Here is a 22,637-nt window from a genome sequence, read left to right as displayed (position 1 = left end):
GTGCTCTTCACGCAATTCAGCTTCCTCTTCGCTCAAGTTCAAGCCCTGTGGTACTTTCGAGGAAACATGGACAAAATCACCCACGATACATGTCTTCTTATTACCACAATTCTTGGACTAGTAAAATTCTTTACCTTCGTTTTAAAGCAGGAGGATTTCTTTCGAATGATACAGAAAATAGACGATACCAGGGCACAACAAAGCAAAACCGGTGATACAGAAATAATCTCTATCCTCGATACATCGTTCAGATCGGCGAGAACTATTACGCTGTACATGACGTTTCTGGGAGGGTCTTCACCTGGAGTCTGGGCCATCATTCCCACCATCATGCGGAAGTTCGGCATCTTTCCACCAGAGAGGGAACTGCCAGCCACTGCCTGGTACACCAGCAGGGACACTGAGACTCCCGTCTACGAGATACTCAGCGTACTGCAGTACTTCAGCATGCAGTACAGTTTCTTCATGGCGATGTGCCTCGACCTGCTTTTTGTTTGCATTATAATTCACGCAGCTGGTCAGCTGGAGGTTCTCAATGCTAAATTGAGACGCGTTGGTAAAATTATTGGGAACCACGGTGATGACGTTCACAAACAACAAAAGGTGCAGGAGGAAGACTTGGACAAAGATTCTAGTGGAGAAATGATGTGGGAAGATCTCTGTAACTGGATCAGGCACCATCAGGACGTCATTGAGTAAGTATGCACTGGAAGACTATGTGTGATAAAATACGTTGATTCGAGAGAGCTTAGTACTGAATCCGTTTTCATCCTGGAAACATTCGAAAATCAAAAATGCATGTTATGTGCAACGTCTTCTTCAATCCCGTCTTTTCATTTACAGTTTCATTAAAGAAATTGAAAGGTTGCTGAGCAAAATCGTCCTGCTTCAGTTCACTGGAGCTACTGTTATTATATGCGTCACTCTATTCCAAAGCTCTAAGGTACGTGCTGCTTTTGTTAAAGCTTTATTTTGGCGGTAGGCACTGGCTCAGTGGTATGTTGTTTCTGTGTGACTATTGCCTATGCTTCTATTAGAGATACATTTCTATGTTTTATAAAGTCTTTTCTATCGCAATTTGGTAAATCTTTCGTGTTACAGAACACAGAAAACATAGCAGCACTTCTACTGTTACAAGCATACTTAGGAGTCGTTATATACGAGATATTCATGTATTGCTGGTACGCCGATGACATACTATATCAGGTAAATTGTTACATATATATTCTTTATTCAAGTCCACCATCACGTTTCGTATCCTTGCTTTGAGTGAACTTTTTATTTTCCATGATTTTCTTACAACGGAGATTCATTATCTTGCGATCTGCATGTAAGCACTGCGGTCAAGTTTCCATCTAACTACATCATAATAAAAAGTACCGTGAACAGATGTTCCACGGTTTAGAATGAATCTTGTTTGCTTTTTTCTACGAAAAACGTAATACAATTTTTTTTCGTTTTTTTTCTTTTTACTTTATGCAGCATATTAAGTGTGTAAGAGCAGAAATTTTTATTGGTGATTGAGGAGAATTTACTGAACGACGTTACATCAGTACTTACTTCATTTTTAGATTAATAATTATCGCTATTTGGACCAACATGTTTTTAGATTTGCTTTACCTCCAAGTACATGTAGCAACGGCAAACTATTAATGGACAGCAGGCCAGGTGACGAAAGGTGGATTCAAGGATGCGAAACATATAGTCTATACCGACAGGCCAAATTCACTTATCAGGAGAATATAGCAAGTAACATAGCACCATTTCCTAGAAAATTCGATCCGTGGAAGGGATATCAAAATAAACATATCTTGGCGGTCAATGTTTCCGAGATACGGGATGTGTCTTTTAGTGGATAAACAGTGTAATCGAAGCGGTACGACAGTGGCTTTTTTGTGACTTCACAATTTTGTGCTTCGTGTTCGAAGGTTTTCCAGTGCATATGGAATAACGTCATCCTCACTCGTCTTTTAATTGTATGTCTAGTGAATCTGGTTTATTCTTGTAATCTTGATTAATAATGAAATGCAAGCACCATTTATCGGAAACAAGATGCGTATCATACGAAATTTTTGCCAGAGTGTGAAATCTTCAGGGGTGGCAATGACGTTTCTCCGTTGAAGGAGATTCATACGGAGATATGTTGCTTTGTCTCTGTGAAATGCTTGTGGTGTTCGCAATTGTGGGGTTTCGTATGCTTCTACGACCGGTATAAACCAAAGAAATGCAACAAATCTTCGTGAAGAGTAAACTATAAGAAGAAATTTAAAAAATGAAAATTGAAAAAAGCTTTAACCACTGAAAATATCATACACAAATATGTTATACGATAATTGTATGACGCTTATTGTGAAATACAGCTGTAATTTTACAATATAATGGCCTCTTATCCCCTAACTTGATAAGAAACATTTGTGCACTAAACTTCTGTGCACATTGGTAGGTAAACAAAAACAAAAATAAAATAAAATAAAATAAAATTGAAGTGCAATAATCAAGTTCGTAACTCGAGACGCAGAACTGAAATTCCGCGTCGCAAGCCATTATGCTATCAGTAGCATCTAAATCACATCGAAAGTTTCGATCGCCGTTTTGTCAAAAACGATTGAATATTTACGGACAAGCCGAGAGACTTTTTCGCTTATTTTGGCTCCTCTTCCACCGATCGAAGTTCCTGGGAAATCGTGTTATGGCACCTACCGTGTTCTCTTAGGTAGAGGTGCAGTTACAACTGTGCCGGAAACACCATCTAATGAATTATATGACATTTTTGACAGAACACTCTTAGATGCAGAAAAAGAAAGTAACACACTGAAGGGGGTAGCTATTAAGGTACCTATGATCACAATATCTCCACTTAAATCTGTTACATACAGTATAAAATAAAATAAACGGGAAAAAAATAACATAGAGCTATCGATTTCAAATTTAACAGTCGGCAATTTGAATGAACTACTAACAAAGGGAGTTAATGATTTTCAACGCTCAAAATCACAGACAGATGATCTTAAAACATAACATCGTATAAACGGCGATATGAGAAATCCGCATGTAAAACTGGGCGAATTACCACGAGAGACGTTTGAATGACCTGAGAGAAGAACGTTGGCCACGCGAAGAAACAAAGTATCTACACGGTAGGACCACACACATCTTTCAATGTCGTGATTTATTTCTACATTTCACTACGCTATTTCAACCACAATTTTTTCTTCTAGCCATGCGGTATAGCACACCTGTTCAGTCTTCAAACTTCAGACGGGGTTTTCAGTGAACTGGTCAAAGCGAAATAGAACTAAACAGTATGCACATCTGACTAACACAAATTTTCAGGATCAGCATAACTTCCTTTGGAATGAAGAAAGGAATCGCTCGAAAATGTGAACAATAGAACTTTTGAGCAAGGTTAGTCAGTGCCACCAACTGTGTGTTGAGAGCAGCAGAGTTAGAGAGTGGGAGCAGAAAAGTTTCTCCTTTCGGTCAAATTATTTACGGCTACGAGCCACGCTAGTACACCAGTACTGATAATCTGTGATAGTATGTACACAAGCTTCTGTTTGCCACATAATGAAATTGTGAAAGGCATGCGCTCTTGTCAGTTTACTTACACATGTAGCACACTCGCTTGCAGAACTCTCGCCTTGCGAAGTCCGCCTACTACTGCGGCTGGCCTGGGGCACCTCCAGACATGCAGCGCGCCCTGGTGTTCATCATCTGCAGGACTCAGAGACCTCTCGGTTTGACCGCCGGCAAATTCTACTACGTCTCACGGGAAACGTTTGTCCGGGTAAGTGGAACATGGTAATTGAGCTGTATGCGATGTCAGGTTAACATGAGATATCAAAACACCTGTGCGTAATTGAAGGTTCAGTCACCGTTCGTGATCAGTTGACTGACGAGAAACAGTGGTACTGGTGTAGCGCGCTTCCTGTTAATGCTATACAAGTATGACGCTCTCAAGGTTTTATTATATCTTGCAGTTACATGGTCTAGTTATCTTAATGTCACCACCGATTATGCTCGACGTCAACGCGCAATCACCCACTCACAGACGGCAGGTGTCAGCACCAGAAGTGGACGGCGTATATGAAGCATATCGGGATGACACAGACAGTGCAGTCGCTGTCGTAATGTGGAAAACGAGTGGTAGTTCTGACGTCCACAAGGGCACAATCCTTGGCTTCTTGGGCCAAGGGTGGGGCATTTCGGAAGGAAACGACTATGTTTGTAAACTGTTCGATTGGAGCCGTAGTTAAAGAATACCGTGGATGCCAAAATGGGGCTACCCAAAACCGGCGCCGATCCCACCGTGATGTACCATGGGTCCTTGACGACATGGGTGATTGACGATCGCGGATATATGCATGGGTGAATAGACGTGCAACTGTTTTGCAACTGACAGCCCAAATGAATCAAGAGGCTACCAGTATTGCCCCCTCAGCGTCTGTCCAGCTGGCGTTGCTGCGTATGGGCCTCTGCGACATGCGCCTGTGTCATGCTGCCATGCTGATTGCAGTTCATCCACAACGAAGGCAGGAATTTGCACAAAATTACCGTAAGTGGATGTTCACTTAGTGGCGACATGTGAACCACATTTTACGCCCATGTGACAGATGGCCGCTGGCGTGTACGGCGTGAAATGTCTGGAAACAGACACTGTGCAACTATTGTCGAAGTACCTGCGCCAGAGGAGGGAGCATTATGGACTGGGGAATGTTTCTGTGGCATTCACTGGGTGATCTTGTCATTCTGTTGGGCACAATGGATTAATACAATTATTTATCTATTTTAGGGAACCATGTCCGCCCCTAACTGTAGTTTCTTTTTCCTCGGCACGTTGGCATCTACCAGCAGGCCACTGCAATATGGGACACAGGTCACAATTTACGTGCGTGGCTGGAAAAGCACCAGGATTTGTTGACTGTACTCCCCTAGCTACCAACCTCACCGGATTTAGGCCTAAACCCAGTCGAAATTCTCTCGGACCACCCCGATCGGGGTTTTCGCACCATGGGTCCTCAAGTGAGAAACCTAACGCTGCTAGGCACAGCACTCGAGTTGGCATGGTTCCTAATCTCTATCAGTACCACTGGAATCTGCATGGTTCCTCATCCCTTTCGGTACCTTTCAGAACCATACTGAGAGCCTTCCCGCTCGTCTCATAATAGTCCGCGCTGAAAAAGGTGGTTTTTTAGGGTTGTGGCAGCAGGTCATATTCATCTGACTGGATGATGTAATTCGGTTACAGCTGTCGGACGTATTTATACAGCGCAACTTAGCGGCATTTATGAGGTGTGAAACTGATTCTAGGTGAAGCAAAAACTGCTCACTCGATCAGGAATCGAACAGGAACCTTTTCTTTTATCGGGCAATTTAATAACTGCAATGCATATATTGCATAGTCACTCAGAGTGTCATGCTATCACTGGCCTGAATGGCAGGATTTATCGGACGCGTCCTGATCCACGTGAGTTTGGATATTTTCAGGATGCCATCTGACACTACAGCGACGACTTGTGTCGTAAGGAGACAGACTGTGTAGGCACCACACACCTAGTTCCTCTCTTTATCTCAAATGGGTCATTAAGGTTCTTGCAAACAGTTACTATCGTGAAACGACTTTTCCATTGCCATCTGATACCAGATACCAGAGCATCGAACGACAACATCTCGTTGAGGAAACAGTTGCAACGTATCTGCTTGTTTTACTGGATACAAGCCATATTGGTTAAGATCTTTCTAGATTAACAACGAAGTGGATATATCAAACACTGATTCGCAGTAGCTGTTACATCCCAAGTTTTGCTACTATCGACGAGTACCAACAAGATGCCTGGATCAGGACCTGGAAAACATGCAGTGTCTACTGCTGACCACAAAACGGCAAAATACATAGTCAGAGTGAAGCTCCCGTCAGCTGCCAAAAAAAAGAGATCTGTACTGTAAACCAAGGACTAAAAGATTGGTTTTGGTCTCTCATCAATCAGTTTTATATACATCCAAACAAAGGTCGAGAAGAGTAGAATCCTCAAAACCCTAACAAAATAGTTCTGGGAAGGAACAAATTTATTAACAGCTCTTTATTTTCAAGCGAACAAGTCCTTCTAGCAGACAGTAAATTGGCGTTTTAACAAAATGTATTGAAATTCAACAATGGTTGAATCTATCAATAAGACAAAGTAAGGGCAGATGAAAAAGATGATATAACAACAGCAAAGATAGTCATTTGTTGAAATACATCGGGAAAGAGATAACGATATACAGAACTAATTAAGATGTGGTTCAAAATTTGCAGAAATATAATGCCCCAAATGACTGTATAAGAAGGTATTTTGACAGAACTTTGTGGAAAGAGATAACACTAAGTCTACACAGCTGGGTATCTAAGCCTGCTCTCATTTATGGCAGTTTAAAAGTGGATTCCCCAAAAAAGGAAGTGAACGACGAATCGAATTAGTTGAGCTGTGGTTTCTGATTGCAGGATGTGGATCGAAGATATAAGACAAGAGCAGGACATAAAAACCACAATGACTGACGATATGAGACACTAACCTAAAAAGAAAATAGGATGACTACACCATATGATGTCATTCGAGAGCCTGTGCCATGGCAGGCATTACATATTAGCCAAACTGGAAAATGTATGGGACGTCCAGTAATGGATACGACAGTTCATTTTACATTCTTTGGTTTGGGAACGGGTCAGCATTCACTCCTTGAAATGGTACTGAAAGGAGGAAAAAGAAGAGAAGATTATAACCATAGCATGAACTTTCGAAAAATATTAATGGATTGATTAAAATTTCCTAGGAAACCGTTGCACATCACTGCTGCTAACACAACAGAAAAGTTTTCCACAGTAGGACTTACCGATACAGTGGCGCACAAAATACTTGTTCAGATTTCTTGATAAACAGCTCTTGAGTGGTGATGTCACAGGAAGGCGAACGATTGTAAGAACTATTGCTGCCTACGTTGACAGTGATATACCTATCGTGGGCCTTACATGATCTCGTCATCTACACAATGCTTCATTTGTACTACCTGGAACATACGTTATATGTCAATGAAATAAAACACCACATTGAGAATTGACGACTGTATGGCCAGGTCTATTGCGCACAGTACCGTTCTATCACCAATTTTGGCAGTGATAGGTATCAATTTATAATTTAAATGATAATTAATTGAAACCCTTAGCTGCCGACAGGTGTTGTTGATATACCTCAATGGGGAGAGCTGAAAATGTGTGCTGTGACTGGCAATCGAACCCGGGATCTCCGCCTTTCATGGTAGACGCTCTATCCATCTGAGCCAGCGAGTACACAGATGAATAGCGCGACTGCAGGGACTTATCCCTTGCACGCATCCCGTAAGACCCACATTCCCAACTGTCCACAATTCTACATATATAATGCACCTAATAGATATTTGCACATCCACTCATCACTCGTGCACACTTTGGTGATTCCCGTAAGAGTTCGGGCGACCTGTGCGCATTCGCACAGACGAAGGTCAATGGCTGGATAGCCTTTAACTATATATATGAAGATAGTAACTGTTCTCGAAAGAGCAGATACCATTCATGACCGTGCAGCTTCTCTAGGATAAATGATAATTAATTGAAACCCTCAGCCAAAGTGCGCGCGAGTAATGAGTGGTTGGGCAAATATCTATCGGGTACATTATATATGTAGAATTATGGACAGTTGGGAATGTGGGTCTCACGGGAAGCGTGCAAAAGATAAGGCCCTTCAGGCGCGAGCTATTCACGTGTATCCTCGGTGACTCAGACAGAGAGAGCGTCTGCCATGTAAGTAGAGATTCCGGGTTCGAGTCCCGCTTGGGGCACACATTTTCAGCTGTCCCCATCGAGGTATATCAACAATACCTGGTGGCAGCTCAGCGTTTCAATTAATTATCATTAATTCTAGAGAAGCTGCACGGTCGTCAGTGTATCTGTTCTTTTGAGAACAGTTACTATCTTCATATATAAATTTATAATTTGCTATAACTGGATCTGATAACAATTATTGTGAGATTTCGCATCCAGCGAGCTCCGCTGATATAGGACTAAGGAGACGAAAAAGCTTAATTAAAGAAATTCGTCTATGATGCGTGACAAATCTTTACAAAAACATGTTATGATATACGCATGGCAAACGCGTATATCAAGACAACATGCATATACACTCGAATCGCAGCGCGTGATATGCATAAGCAAATGCCGAAGTGCCCGTGGCATAGAAACTTCGCCACAAAAAGCATAATTTACAGTATGCCGATTTTCCTCTAATCACAAGATTCATAACTTCAAGGCGTCTCCAAGGCAAACGGCTTCAGACAAGTTGTGACGACTGCTTTGCAAAAACAGATTATTTTAAATGTACCTACTCTTTTGATGTCCATATTAATTGTAGATTCTTAATGCGTCTGAGAATTTACGCCGTGTGTCAGCAGAAAGGTGCAATCAATTTGACGCCTGTGTTTCGGGTTCCACGTATTGTGAGAACTCTGGTATTCGTTTATGCCTTACCTTGTAACTGTTTCCGTTGCTCCGTGTTGTTACTGTATTGTATGACACGCTTTTCGTAAGATTTTTCTGACTGGGGACGGATTCATGAAACTCTCCGATCGCCTCTTTCAAACTGAGGCCTAGAAAACGTTGTGTCCCGCTGCTGCGATCGCCTGCATTCTCGTAAACTGCTGGCCGATGCTCGTTGTTTAATCCTAGCGGACGTGCGGGAACTGTTCACCACATAAAGTTAAAGTAGCTATCAGTCTATAAGAGCAGGGCTTAATGAGAGTGAAACATGTGTGGCAAAACCCCATGAGTCTCGACGACATCCTTCACTCAGCTCAAAGATCAGTGAGCTGCAGGATCTGAAAATAAGTTATTACAGTATATAGAACGAAAGAGCCTAGATATCAGCAAATGTTGTGGCCTAGGCTATGTCGGGGCATCAGTCATGAGCGTCGTCTGCAATTGTGTGTAATGGTATAAGTTCATAATTTAAATTTAGTTCTTAAAGGAACTGTAAACGCTCACCATGAATCTGGTAATTATTTCGGAACAGCTGGCGTATACTATATTTTGTTCTCTCGGTGCTACGATGCGAGTATTTAAAACCTTGCTTCATGAGTGCTTCCGAGATAACGCTAAAGAAACTAAGTTCAATGCGTTGCGCTGGCATATACTGCGTATCTGTGCACTAAAATAGTTATTAATGAACATAATTCTTACAAGTAAGGAAAGAAATGTAGCAATTCCTCTTAAGAACAAAATCGTGTTTCAATGTAAAGTACTACAAGGATAAACATAGCACCTAAGGCGTTTGAATCTAAGAGTATTGAGGTAGAAGCTGCGTATAACGTTTTAGGAACTTTGTTTTCAGAAATGATCTTTTCGACAAATTCCCCGATGAGACATTCGGCATATCTGAATGATGAAATATCGAGAGTACCATTCTCTCACAAAGAAATACCAAAAAAGAAGAAAGCCGACATAGCCCTGAACTATACCTAATACGCACATAGCACTCCGTCTGCAGCCCACAAGTGGCCCATCGGGACCACCCGATCGCCGTGTCATCCTCAGATGAGGATGCGGATAGGAGGAGTGTATGGTCAGCACACTGCTCTCCCGGCCGTTATGATGGTATTCTTGACCGAAGCCGCTACTATTCGGTCGAGTCGTTCCTCAATAGGCATCACGAGACTGAGTGCACCCCGAAAAATGGCAACATCGCATGGCGACCCGGATGGTCACCCATCCAAGTGCCGGCCACGCCCGACAGTACTTAACTTCGGTGATCTGACGGGAACCGGTGTATCCACTGCGGTAAAACCGTTGCCATACTTACGAAGAATTACCACTTACCTACCCAGTGACTGACAACATCATTCGCAATGAAATACATGTTTTATGTTGTGAAGTAAGTAACACACGCATACAATGCTACGACGTTGGTAAGAAGTTAGTGGAAACAGTTCGGTGCACAAGACTTAGCACAGACGACATAGAAATACCAGACTTACACAAAATTTTGCTGATGTATCTATTAGAGCCGGTGGCTATTGAAAAAACTGAGCCGTATCTGTTGTGAATAACGATGTAGTGGTAAATCAGAAAAGTAGCTTACGTTTACTTTTCTTTTTCTTTTTTTGTAAAATTTCCTTAAATATTTATTCGAAAATTTATTTGCCACACCTATCTGTTAAGTTATCATACACCTCTTCTCACTCTTTCCACACTTATCACTCCTCTTCTTCTTACTCCATCTCTACTTTCCACGCTGTCTTCCTATTCTCTCTGGCATGAATGTGTCACAGTGCTTACGAATGTTCTATCTTCCACCACCTGCTCCCTGTGACATGTCCCCTTTCATCTTTGTCTGCCACATCTTGACAACACATGTGTTTCTCTCAACTTGAGCTCCGAGTAACCCATCCTGCCCTTGAAACATACCTGACGTGTCCTGTTACCCCTGAACAAAGAACTAACAGGTCTGAAAGCTAAGGCAGATTTTTCGACTTCCACGTTGTCATTCGGCAGTAACCAAAATTTCACCTAATCTGTGAAAATAGTAAGTATCTATTCTGTCTCGCTGAAATTTCATAATGTAACATGTTCTTCTGTTCCCATACAACATATTCACTGAATATTTGCAGCACTTGTTTCGCAATACAGGCACTTCATAGGAAGTTGACACTCAATCTTATGCTTCAAAATACGTAAGTAAATTCTGAGCGTCACTCATAACTTATGAACATTTCTTTGATTTACCCATTTATTACCTGGGCGGTTATGAATGTGCACAAAACTCACTACGGAGGAAAGTATGTGAGACGAGTTATATGGCTATGGGAAACTGTATTAAGGATTATCTTAAGCTAACAGATGTCATACACTTGCTGTTCACTGCATCGTCGCCGGCCGAAGTGGCCGTGCGGTTAAAGGCGCTGCAGTCTGGAACCGCAAGACCGCTATGGTCGCAGGTTCGAATCCTGCCTCGGGCATGGATGTTTGTGATGTCCTTAGGTTAGTTAGGTTTAACTAGTTCTAAGTTCTACGGGACTAATGACCTCAGCAGTTGAGTCCCATAGTACTCAGAGCCATTTGAGGCACTGCATCGTCGTCACGCAGTACACAAATAACTCAGCAGCCAGTATGTTGGCGACAAAATGATACTTTTTCGCACACTAAAACAACAGTTCAGGTGCAAGAGCCTTTGCCAGAAAGCCATCAATCATTTCTTTTTAAAAAAAGGCAATAATGACTGACTCTTGAAGAAATTTTGATGTAGTAGCAGCCTTTTCACCAACAGATACTGCATTAATATTTACAGCTCCTGAAATCAGTATGACATTTAATACGAAAATCATCCATTAAAAAGAAAAAAAACAGACTTAACTGACAGTTTTCTATATAGGTTTGAACCTTTCGTTACTGTACATAACCACTGCTTCATAATCCTCTTCGTTATGAGGCCAGTTACTATATGATGATCAAATGTCTGCTGTAGTTCGCTCATAAAGAATATCGCCAGAATATCTAAACTTTTGTCATAGTATTCTTCGTTAGTGCAGAACCACTTCAGATGATCATTTACAAAACTGATTAATTTGTGCCTTTTTCCCATCTACAGAAGCACGCGTTTCACTTCAGACACTCTATGTAAGAAGTTACTCGTTATTTAGACAACTCTAATGTAGAACAATGAAATCCTTCAGCTCGTGTAAATAATATGAACACATTACTGACCTTAAAGAATATATTTGATAATTAGCTGCTGCCTGCTTCCTTTTTTAATCCCTGGTCGGCTCGCAAAGCAAATATTTTCCTCTACTTGGTCACTACGACGGTCAGAATCACACCAGAGAAGGTGGCACATTAAATAATGTACGTAAGACATAGTGGCTTCTCCTAACAACAGTCAGTTCATTGGGGATGGGTTCTCTCCAAGCACAGAAAAAATGCTCCGAAAGAACAAAATGACTTTCATGACTCATAGACATGTGTTATTGTGATATTATCAGTACGTGTTTACTCTCAATATTCTTACGTACCCTAGGTCCAATTTCTTCCAAACTCTCTCAAGAGGTGCTAGATGCAGCTGACACGTAGCTCGGGCACCAGTCATCTTCATAGCGCTAGTGGGACAGTGTCTCCTCTCAGACTTGTAAGAAAACATGACTGACTGTTTTGTACATTTCACACAGTCACAACAATTCGTACGTTAGCAGATGGCAGATTCGGTGAAGTAAAGTTCACAGATCTAAGAGGAAATATCGAAGCAAGTGATATAATGTTTATTATTGTTATTTTATGACGTAACTTATGGGTGATACAATTGTCGATAGCTACAAGCAGACGTATACATTTATAAAAGTCAGACACGATGAAGATGACAAGGTTACAAGTGCTTCATAGCTGAAAGTCCTGTTCTTCATTCCAGCACGCCCGCATCTCGTGGTCGTGCGGTAGTGTTCTCGCTTCCCACGCCCGGGTTCCCGGGTTCGATTCCCGGCGGGGTCGGGGATTTTCTCTGCCTCGTGATGGCTGGGTGTTGTGTGATGTCCTTAGGTTAGTTAGGTTTAAGTAGTTCTAAGTTCTAGGGGACTGATGACCATAGAAGTTAAGTCCCATAGTGCTCAGAGCCATTTGAACCATTCCAGCACGGATGCTATGGTATTGCTAGCAGGAAATCATAATTGCTGTGATATCTTCGAATGTGGCTTTCTCCGAGAACGTGGTATATAGCCTGGCTTGGAACTCCGCAACCACAGTCAGGATTGAGCAGCTTCTTACACTTCTGGAGTGCATCATTGCAGCTTTAATGGCCGGTTCGGATTCGGTTTAGGGTAGTCAGAGTCTTGCGTCGCAGCTGGGACGCACTTGGAGATGATGTTTAGCAGGCTTACACGTCTTATCGCTTCTCACCGACTTTGTAATTCTGCAAGAGGATTAGAATTTCTGGCAGCCGTTTCACAAGCACTGCACTGAGTACGATGTCCTTACTGTACTCTTTTAAGTTTTAAAGTGACAGCGTACGATTGCTGGAGATCTTGTTGTGTTCTCTCAAAAGAGTAGCATATCTTCGGAAATCCGCTGGAATAATACGTTTTAACAGCATGAGGCAATGACTATGGGTAAATATGAGAGTACAAGATATTATGCTTACGATAGTATTGAGTCCAGCTTGCTAAATTTTTGTATAAAAGCTGTTCACACAGACAGGTGCAGAGTACTCAACACTTGAGTTTACCAAATGGAAGACCGAAGGAATCAGATTGCTTGCTGAGGATCCCGAAGTAGTTTCACGTAATTTGTGTTGGATGTTATTACGTGTTCACTTTCTGAAAGTATTGCTTGAAACACGCTGTTCGGTTGAAGACCACATCCCGATATTTCGGGATTCAATTACGATTCGGATTTTTGCATTTCAAACTTCTATCTAATGTCAGGTTCGCCATATGTTAATTCAAGTGGAAGCAAGACACCTCTGTTTTGTTCACACTGGGTTGTAGTTGTGTCTCATGGACTGTGCTAAAAGACAACAATTCTGGCAAGCAGACCACCAGTCCTGCACCCAATGGCGCAGTAACCAAATAATAGATCTAGGGATTACGTGTATGTGATTGGGAGAGCGCCCTACATTGAAGAATTGTTTTTCAACTATCGATACCAATTTTAGAGCTTTGATGTTAGTGAAAACAGAAAATTTCACAAAAATAATATGTAATTCTGCAAATAAAATAAATCTAACCACGCAATATCCTTCAAAAAATTACTAAGTGAGAAAGGTGTATGTCCTAACATGAAGCTGCACTTGATAAATAAGTCTGTACGTAGCCGACATCGCAGTTGTACTGTGTTGGTAGATATGTAACTAGAACAGTGAAGCTCCCAGTGCAGGCTAAGATTCTTCACAAAAATTTTAATAAACCATTACTATCTGCGCGTTAATGTGACATCTGTTTTGCAATTTTCACTTATCTCTTTCGATTTTGGTGACATATATGAGACTTCAGACATTTTGGCGACCTCCCCGTCGGGAGATTAATATTATAGCCGGCATTAGTCAGTGCACTTTTCGATCTTCCCAAACATGGACGCGCAATGAATCTTAAATCTGATCCAGGTACAGCTCCAAGTAAAAGGGCCTAAATAATACTATGATAAGGCGCAGTTATTAAGATTTATTGTGGCAATGACAGAAATGTCTTTATCTAACAGTAGGTGAAACTCTTCAGAACTGATTAAAGTCAAAAGACCTGCGGAGATTCTAGAGTTTCCACGGAATAAATTTTCACACTGAAACACGAAACCTCTTCCTAATTCAATACAACTGTTTCAACATAAATTACCTTCACTCCATACTCAGTCAGCAATAACATCACATAAAGTGATTACTGGCTACATGAAGAACCAAAGAGTATCTGGTGTAACTCAAGTGGCTTACATTATACGTAATTCCATACAAATATTACGCCTCTTAAGTCTTGGGTACGTTTGCTTCATTATTCAGGGTTAAATTATTTTCTTTATAGATTCGAACAAAAATTGCCTGATTCATTGATCTATTCAATATGCATCCGAAACAATAACAGTACAAGTTATTCAGGCGAAGCTGCTGCGCATTCTTGGCTGCCGACCGATTGTAGCGGCCCCCGTCGTAAACCGCGAGGCTCGTACAAATACAGAACTTCAGCAACACTGGTATTCTAGCTGCTAGTAGAAACAAATCCCCTCAGTTGTAGCAGCCTTGCCCATTCAATGGTGATGACTGATATATTTTGAATATTAAAAATTAATGTTGACAGTCGCACTAGGCGAATCGTCACAGCGCGCACTAATACACTGTGTGTATTACTACGACAGCAGTACCATGTTAAAAACTGTAAGTGTGCGTTTTGAGACACTGTTTTCCCCAGTATCGGTTTCACCGCAAACACTACTCCCAATATTATAGATCGCGTATATTTCTCAAACACTAATCATTTACTAAACGCATAATTTATGGCATAAAGTTAATTTCAGTAAGATGTATAATTTTGACATTGTGATTTTTAAAAACTTTATTGTATGTTCATTTCAGTCGTCACTGTTACACCAGAAAATGATAGTAACGTCTCTTCTGTACAAAGAGTAGTCAAAAGCTTAAGCACTGCTACATTATACGCCACCAGGAACTAGCAAAGCTTACGAAGATATCAGGACTTCCATTTACGCATGCTGTTACACACTTTGCTGAATGCCTTGATCTTGATGCAATTATTTTACTTTCTTAAGAAATTCTTACTGCTATAGTTTTCTAGTGATACGTATTTCTTCTTTGTTTAAAGATACATTCCCAATAGCAAAGTTACTTTTTTAAAAATTGGTTTGGTCTGCTAAGGACCAAATATAATAACTTTCCTCCTTTCTTTCTTTCCATTCATTTTTCATCCTTTCCCTATTTTTGTCGCTTCTTTTTTCTGTCCATACTGCACCTGTCTCTTTTGTTGTTTTCTCCTGGAAGCCCATGAAACAATTTACATTTGCTCTGAGCCTTTCTCTTTCTCCTATTTCTTCCCCATTATTTTCAGTCTGCCTTAACTTCTTCTATCCATGTCACTGATATTTGGGGTTTCTGTTACAGAAGTCAAAAATACTTTTTGCTGTCATGTTTTCAAATGTTGAAATGTGTGTGGATTCCTAAGGGACCAAAATGCTAAGGTCATCGGTCCCAAGACTTACACACTACTTAAACTAACTTATGGTAACAACAACACACACACCGACGATGCCCGAGGGAGGACTCGAACTTGGACGGAAGGAGCCGCGCAGTCCGTGACATCATGGCTCAAACCACGAGGCTGCTCCGCGCAGTTGTCATGTTTTCATCTATCCTTTTTAGGCGCCCATAGAATGAAGCTCTTCTCATCCTCATTGTGTGTGATATTCGCTCTATTGTTTCATAAACTTATTTATTATTCCTTTCCCATTCCCGTATTTTGATTAAAAGATTTTCTTGACTGTTTTCCTTTTTCTTTCCTATTTCACTGCACTATTTGTATTTAACGATAGCCATTCTTATGCAGAAAAGGCTTTCTGCTTTAATGGCAGTCTGTAGTGCTAAAGTTTTGAATTTATGGAAAAAGATTTCTTGTTATAAAGGTCTTTTGTCAGTTGTATTATCTCACCTAGATATTTAAATTTTGTAGCCTTTTTAGTTCTACCACAATCTGTTCCCATATAGTTTGGAGCTTCCTTGACATCTTTCACGTGCTCTATTTTTTTCAAAAGATATATGTAGGGCAACTTTTAAAGCTGTTTCTGGTAGGAGATTCATTGTTGCATACACTACAGATTCAGCAAAGATGGCAGGAACATCTGCAAAAGCCAGGAAATCAAAACTCAGATTATCCTCTTTCGCCCCAACTGTAATTCTTCTAATTCCTTCGTCTTCTGTCCTTTTCTTCCATTCTCTGAGTATCTTTTCTGGTTACTTTAATTACACCAGAAAATGTGAGAAATTTTTCTTCAGTGCAAAGAGTAGTTAAAATGTTAACCACTGTTACATTAGATGCCACTAGGATCGAGCGAATATTAAAAAAAAAAAAAATTTGAATGAGTTTCAGGGCTGCCAGTTATGTATCGTGTACATACATTAGTCACAAAAATAGCTTTGCGACTGTGACTGTTCTTTATAAAATCATGAAAAATGGTTTTTCTATAAATCAGGTTTGTAATATTCATTTTTTGTTTTCAGCTTCTTTAATTACAAGTGGTAATTTATTCATTGTTTTATTTTTCAGTTGATGAGTGCTTCCTACTCATACTACGCTCTTCTCAACCAGGTGAACGACAAATGAATGGAAAATACCTCCCACTTTATGTAAATTCCAAGTGTCCACGAAAACGTACTGATCGTCTCAATACTTAGCATAGCACGTCGACAGCGATTTATTGTCCACCGATCGAAGAAACCCATAAATACACGTAAATTCAAAGAAAATTTGCTTCAATTACAGACATAATTTTTTACTTCATTTGTGCGTGCCTTCGACCATAATACTAATGGTACGTTTTAAAGCAAAATAATGCTATTGATTCAATTATAGACTCACACAGTTGTGCATACTACTACATTACACATTCTTCAGTGGGCATCTTGTGAATATTGTCACATAACATAAATAAAATGGTATTGTCAGAGCCAAGCAGTACTGGAAAAGTAATTACTGTCTGGAATAACAAGTATTTACTTCGATAAATTCCTAACAGTTTTATATCTCATATGCACTGTGGTCCCATTTAAGGATGTCATTATAAAACTAGTATTTAAAAATGCAGTGAGTGCCTGGCCATAAGGACAACACTGACAATACTGCAGCGAGCATTAATTGAGAGGTAAACACTTACCGCAAGCGAATGAATGAATGGAATGAAAGGTTAATCACTTACAGCATACCCTCTCTTCTCGTAGTAAAAAAAGGTACTGATCAGTCTGAAGCAATTTCTGCACAAACTACAGTGCTCCCATACGCTAAATATGATAGATCTTTGGGCGTAGCTTGTTACATACCTGTCAACATACTCCAACAACAATGTAACAACTGCTCACTGCAACGCCACAGATGCAGTAGCTGACATCAAGTGAGTCCTCCCCAGGTACACGCTAAAGGCGAGACAGAATCAGAAGCTGCATATGGATAAAATTACACTAAGCTGAGGCACATTATGTTTTACATATATTTAGATACGCAAACATCATCTTTCTTAACTGATGGTTTAAACATTATAATAACACAGAGTGTAACATAACACTGTTTTGAGCTCTACATGTGTATTTTGTTGTACTACCAGTGCGCTTGGTAAGTGTAGTGCTGGTTGTTATCCTTCAACTTCTTCCCGCGTAATTCATGACTAAATAGTGATGAACAGTACCCAGCGGTCAAAGCACACTGACTTGATTTAAAATAAGTTGAAACCCATTATTCAATGCGCAACTGATCACTAGATATCCCGAGTGACTGATCTGCAATATGAAAGCATGGGGGGAGTATTATACTGCCACTGGAGGAGCGACAACAGTATAATGGGACTTTCAAAGAGAGATCAGTGACTTTGAACGTGGATGTCACCTAAGCAAGAAATCCATCAGGGACATTGCAGCCCATCTACTGGGGCCACCAGTCATTGCTGAGGGTCGTTGTAAAGAATGCCTCGAAGTCACCGGAAGGAATCAGTCATGAGTTCCTACGTATTACCGAGAGTGCAGGTTGCACTATGACTTTTCGTAGGGAGTTACAAAGTATGGGATACAGTGGTCGAGTAGCTCGTCATAAGCCAAACATTTCAGTATTTAATGCTATGTGACACTTGAGGTGGTGTAAAGAGTGAGGCCACAGGACAGTGGACGGCTGGAAACGAGTAATTTGGAGTGATGTATCAAGCTTCATTAGTTTTTGACAGTCCGATCGAAGGGTCTGCGGTTGATGAATGCATTCTAAACGTTACCTACCCTCATGTGTAGTGTCATCAGGTCATAACGGTCGAGAAGGTATTGCGGTATGTGGGTATTTTCAGTAGTTAGGATGTGGCCTCATTATTGTGTTTCAGACTACGCTAAATGTGGAAGGATCAGTTTAATAAGCCACGACAGGAAAATACTAACACGAATTCTTTACAGACGAATGGAAAAACTGGTGGAAGCCGACCTCGGGGAAGATCAGTTTGGATTCTGTAGAAATGTTGGAACACGTGAGGCAATACTGAACCTACGACTTATCTTAGAAAATAGATTAAGGAAAAGGAAACCAACGTTTCTAGCATTTGTAGACTTAGAGAAAGCTTTTGAGATTGTTGACTGGAATATCCTCTTTTAAATTCTGAAGGTGGCAGGAGTAACATACAGGGAGCGAAAGGCTATTTCCAATTTGTACAGAAACCAGATGGCAGTTGTAAGAGTCGAGGGGCATGAAAGGGGACCAGTGATTGGGAAGGGAGTGAGACACGGGTGTAGCCTATCCCAAATGTTACTCAATCTATATATTGAGCAACCAGTAAAGGAAACAATTCCATGGACAAAAAATAAAAACTTAGAGCTTCGCCGATGGCATTATGAGTCTGTCAGAGACAGCAAAGGACCTGGAAGAGCAGCTGAACGGAATGGACATTGTCTTGAAAGGAGAATATAAGATGAACATCAACAAAATCAAAACGAGAATAATGGACTGTAGTCGTATTAAATCGGGTGATGTTGAGGGAATTAGATTAGGAAATGAGAGGCTTAAAGTAGTAAGTGAGTATTCCAATTTGGGGAGCAAAATAACTAATGATGGTCGAAGTAGAGAGGATATAAAATGTAGACTGGCAATGGCAAGGAAAGCGTTTCTGAAGAAGAGAAATTTGTTAACATCGAGTATAGATTTAAGTGTCAGGAAGTCGTTTCTGAAAGTATTTGTATGGAGTGTAGCCATGGAGTGAAACGTGGACGATAAATAGTTTAGACAATAAGAGAGTAGAAGCTTTCAAAATGTGGTGCTACAGAAGAATGCTGAAGATTAGATGGGTAGATCACATAACTAATGAGGAGGTATTGAATAGAATTATAGAATTGGGGAAAAGAGAAATTTGTGGCACAACTTGTCTAGAAGAATGTATCACTTGGTAGGGCGTAGTCTGAGGCATCAAGGGATCACCAATTTAGTACTGGAGAGCAGCGTGGAGGGTAAAACTCGTAGAGGGAGACCAAGAGATGAATACACTGAACAGATTCAGAAGGATGTATGTTGCAGTAGGTACTGGGAGATGAAGAAGCTTGCACAGGATAGAGTAGCATGGAGAGCTGAATCAAACCAGTCTCTGGACTGGAGGCCACCACAATAATAACATCAACAGATTTTACAGAACTGTGTACTGTGTACTGTAAAGGAAAAGGTACGAGAGGATGATTCTTTGTATCTGCATGACGATGCATGAAGCCAGTGGAACACCCGTTGGATGAGTCACAGCTTTGACTTCGTCCTAGATCCGTGCTTCTAATTTCACTACCTTCTCTGGCTTTGGCATCTGAAGTAGATTTGGCTGCCATTCCTCCATTCCACCTTATGGCTCCTTACTAATTCCAAACTGAGTTCAAGCCATCACAGCGGCGAAGAAAAGACACGCCCTTGCGTTTACTTCCACTACTGTGGTACAGATACATTTGACCAGCTCATCAGCACACCTAGTAATGGCAACTTGGTCCCTTGCCGAAGTGTAGCGCCCTGATATTCTTTCGATTACTGGCAATGTGAAGCAGTTTTCACAGCCATAATCCTTCCCTCAGCACAGTACCGGCAAAAATTCCAAAGAAACTGACGGTTGTAACGAGAAATTACAGAATAGAAAAATTACGGTTGATTTAACGTATGGATCTGAATGTTTCGCATATTCCTACAGAAGTAATTGTTCTCTTGTTTTTTCCGAATCACTTCCTACACAATTTGTTGCAGAATTATCTATTAACTACACTTACAATGAAACGAACTGATTTGCTATCAGAACAACCGTTGTTCGCCTCTCAAACAATAGATTGACACATGACCAATGCAGTTTCCACATCAAACATTTCACACACAAAAAGGCCAAAACAGTAAGAAAGCGAGTAAAAAGGCGAATATGATCAACATTTTCGTATGGGACGTGGAAGTGCGTCTTTCAACCTGCGACAACATGAGGCAAAATATAAAAATCTTCAAGACATGCAAAACACTGAGATATTAACAGCCACTGAAGTTGGCTTTCTCATCTAAGCAAAAGGTATCTGTGGTAAATAATGCCAACACTGCAGCATGAAAGAGCGTTTCCCTCCGAAGCTAACGTTTATAGCTCTGTGACACGATCTGCTCAGTCCAACAGCCTTACTGCTTCGAAAGTAGTTTTATATATTACGATAGTGATTTAACATAACGTCCTTGAATAAACGAGTGTTTTTCAAATATTGAGACTTACACGATTTTACTTTCAGTCATTGGAAACACTGTGTGTGTCAAAAATTCTCGCTAGCAATCTGAAATGAAGTACCGGTATTTTTAAATTCAGATTACATTGCCTGATCTAGAATCGTCGTTGCCACCCCGGCTTCGTACACAAACATATTTATCCAAATTATTTCTTAACTATGTGATTCTAATTGATGTGAAACGCATGTGACAGGTGAAAGTGAAGCTGAGCATGGGGAATGGTTATCAATAATACTCGGAGTGGCTTTCTCGTGAAACAATCACACTCGAACGAAAACTATGGGCTATTATAAAAACGCTTCTGTGGAATTTGCATGTAATTTTGATGATGAAGACGATTTCTAATATTCTCATGAAAGGTTCATTTAGGGACTGCAGTAGATTCTTATCTTGCAACCGATAACCTGACACTGTTCTGTCTACATGCAAGAATAACCAGCTGAAATAACTCACTATAAATCACTTCAGGGTAGTTTGACTTTCTATCTTATTTTTCAAACTTTTTTTTGCAAAGTGAACTTTTGTTTCTTTTCTGGAAGTACAGTCGTGACAATGCAGGATTTGCCGAATCTACATTTTCTTCCATTCATGGGGATAAGCTTCACGAAATATTTTTAAATGAATAAGAAAGTACTTCGCAATTCCTTTTGATGATACAGAAGAAATTTGACTTAACATGAACGATAATCTTTTTATACGACTGTAATTTATCATGAAGTTTACTTTTACCCACTATGTTTGGAGTAACGTAAAATTTACGCTTTGCTTTCAAACTGAAATACTTGTTCGCCAGAGATCTACCCACTAATACGATCTCTGGTAGCCAAAGAACATGTCACTCCTATGTTTAGGCACGCAAAGATGCTCAAAGTGGCAAACATTCGGAACAACTGTGATTGCTGTTTGATATTTACATACACCAAGTGGCAAACATACCAGACAAATTGTAATTCCTCATAATATACACATTATTTGTCCTAATATAGATACCTATCGATATTATTGGCATTTCGATATAGATGGGACGTATGGCGACAATACGTTCGCGTTCGCAGAATTGCGATATACTGATGCAATATAATAAATTCAACATCCCGTTGAAAACAAGTCTCCCCCATTTTATTGAAAAATTGCTTTATGATGCGTGTAGTACTGCACTGGGTTATGACTCTTATAGAATAGCAGTGATGAATTTTCAGCTGGAGGTCAGCTTTTGTAATACGTGTGTCTGTTAGCTACATTTCCATTAGTTTCTGAGTAGACTTTTTCTGTCCTACGTCTTGCTTAACCCTACACTATAGTTAATGCGGAGAACACGTTAATAGTCTCAAGCTTTTTGTGAAGTCGGATTATTTAAATATGAAGAAAACACAAGTTGCAGGTGAATCAATTACTAAATTCGTAACTGGATTTTTAACGTCATTGGGCGTACTTACAATATTAAAGTAGTTAATAACTACGTAGATGGTGGGTGCTTTGCGTTAGCGATACAAAACGCTATGTTTCGAAGATTAAAGGCGTCATGGTGCATTTTTGCAATGCAGAATATCAGGCATTATGCGTTGTATATATACGAAAAGTCCTTGGTAGGTTTCCGAAGATGTGTGACACCAGATGTCTAACAACCACATGTCTCGCAA

General features: G+C 40.4%; 1 protein-coding gene and 1 pseudogene across 1 annotated transcript; one reads left to right on the top strand and one right to left on the bottom strand.

Moving 5' to 3' along the window:
- Window positions 1-276: 276 nt before the first annotated feature.
- LOC124805431 (odorant receptor Or2-like) lies at window positions 277-16,894 on the top strand. Its single transcript, XM_047265993.1, has 5 exons — window positions 277-695; window positions 844-943; window positions 1,102-1,206; window positions 3,632-3,787; window positions 16,804-16,894. The coding sequence occupies exons 1-5, from the start codon at window positions 277-279 to the stop codon at window positions 16,858-16,860; spliced, it is 837 nt and encodes a 278-aa protein (XP_047121949.1). The 3' UTR covers window positions 16,861-16,894.
- LOC124709195 lies at window positions 9,738-9,855 on the bottom strand (annotated as a pseudogene).
- Window positions 16,895-22,637: the final 5,743 nt, after the last annotated feature.

Source organism: Schistocerca piceifrons, chromosome 7 (assembly GCF_021461385.2).
Source record: "Schistocerca piceifrons isolate TAMUIC-IGC-003096 chromosome 7, iqSchPice1.1, whole genome shotgun sequence".
NCBI classification, from domain to species: Eukaryota; Metazoa; Arthropoda; class Insecta; order Orthoptera; family Acrididae; genus Schistocerca; species Schistocerca piceifrons.
This window is presented reverse-complemented; position numbering and strand designations above follow the sequence as displayed.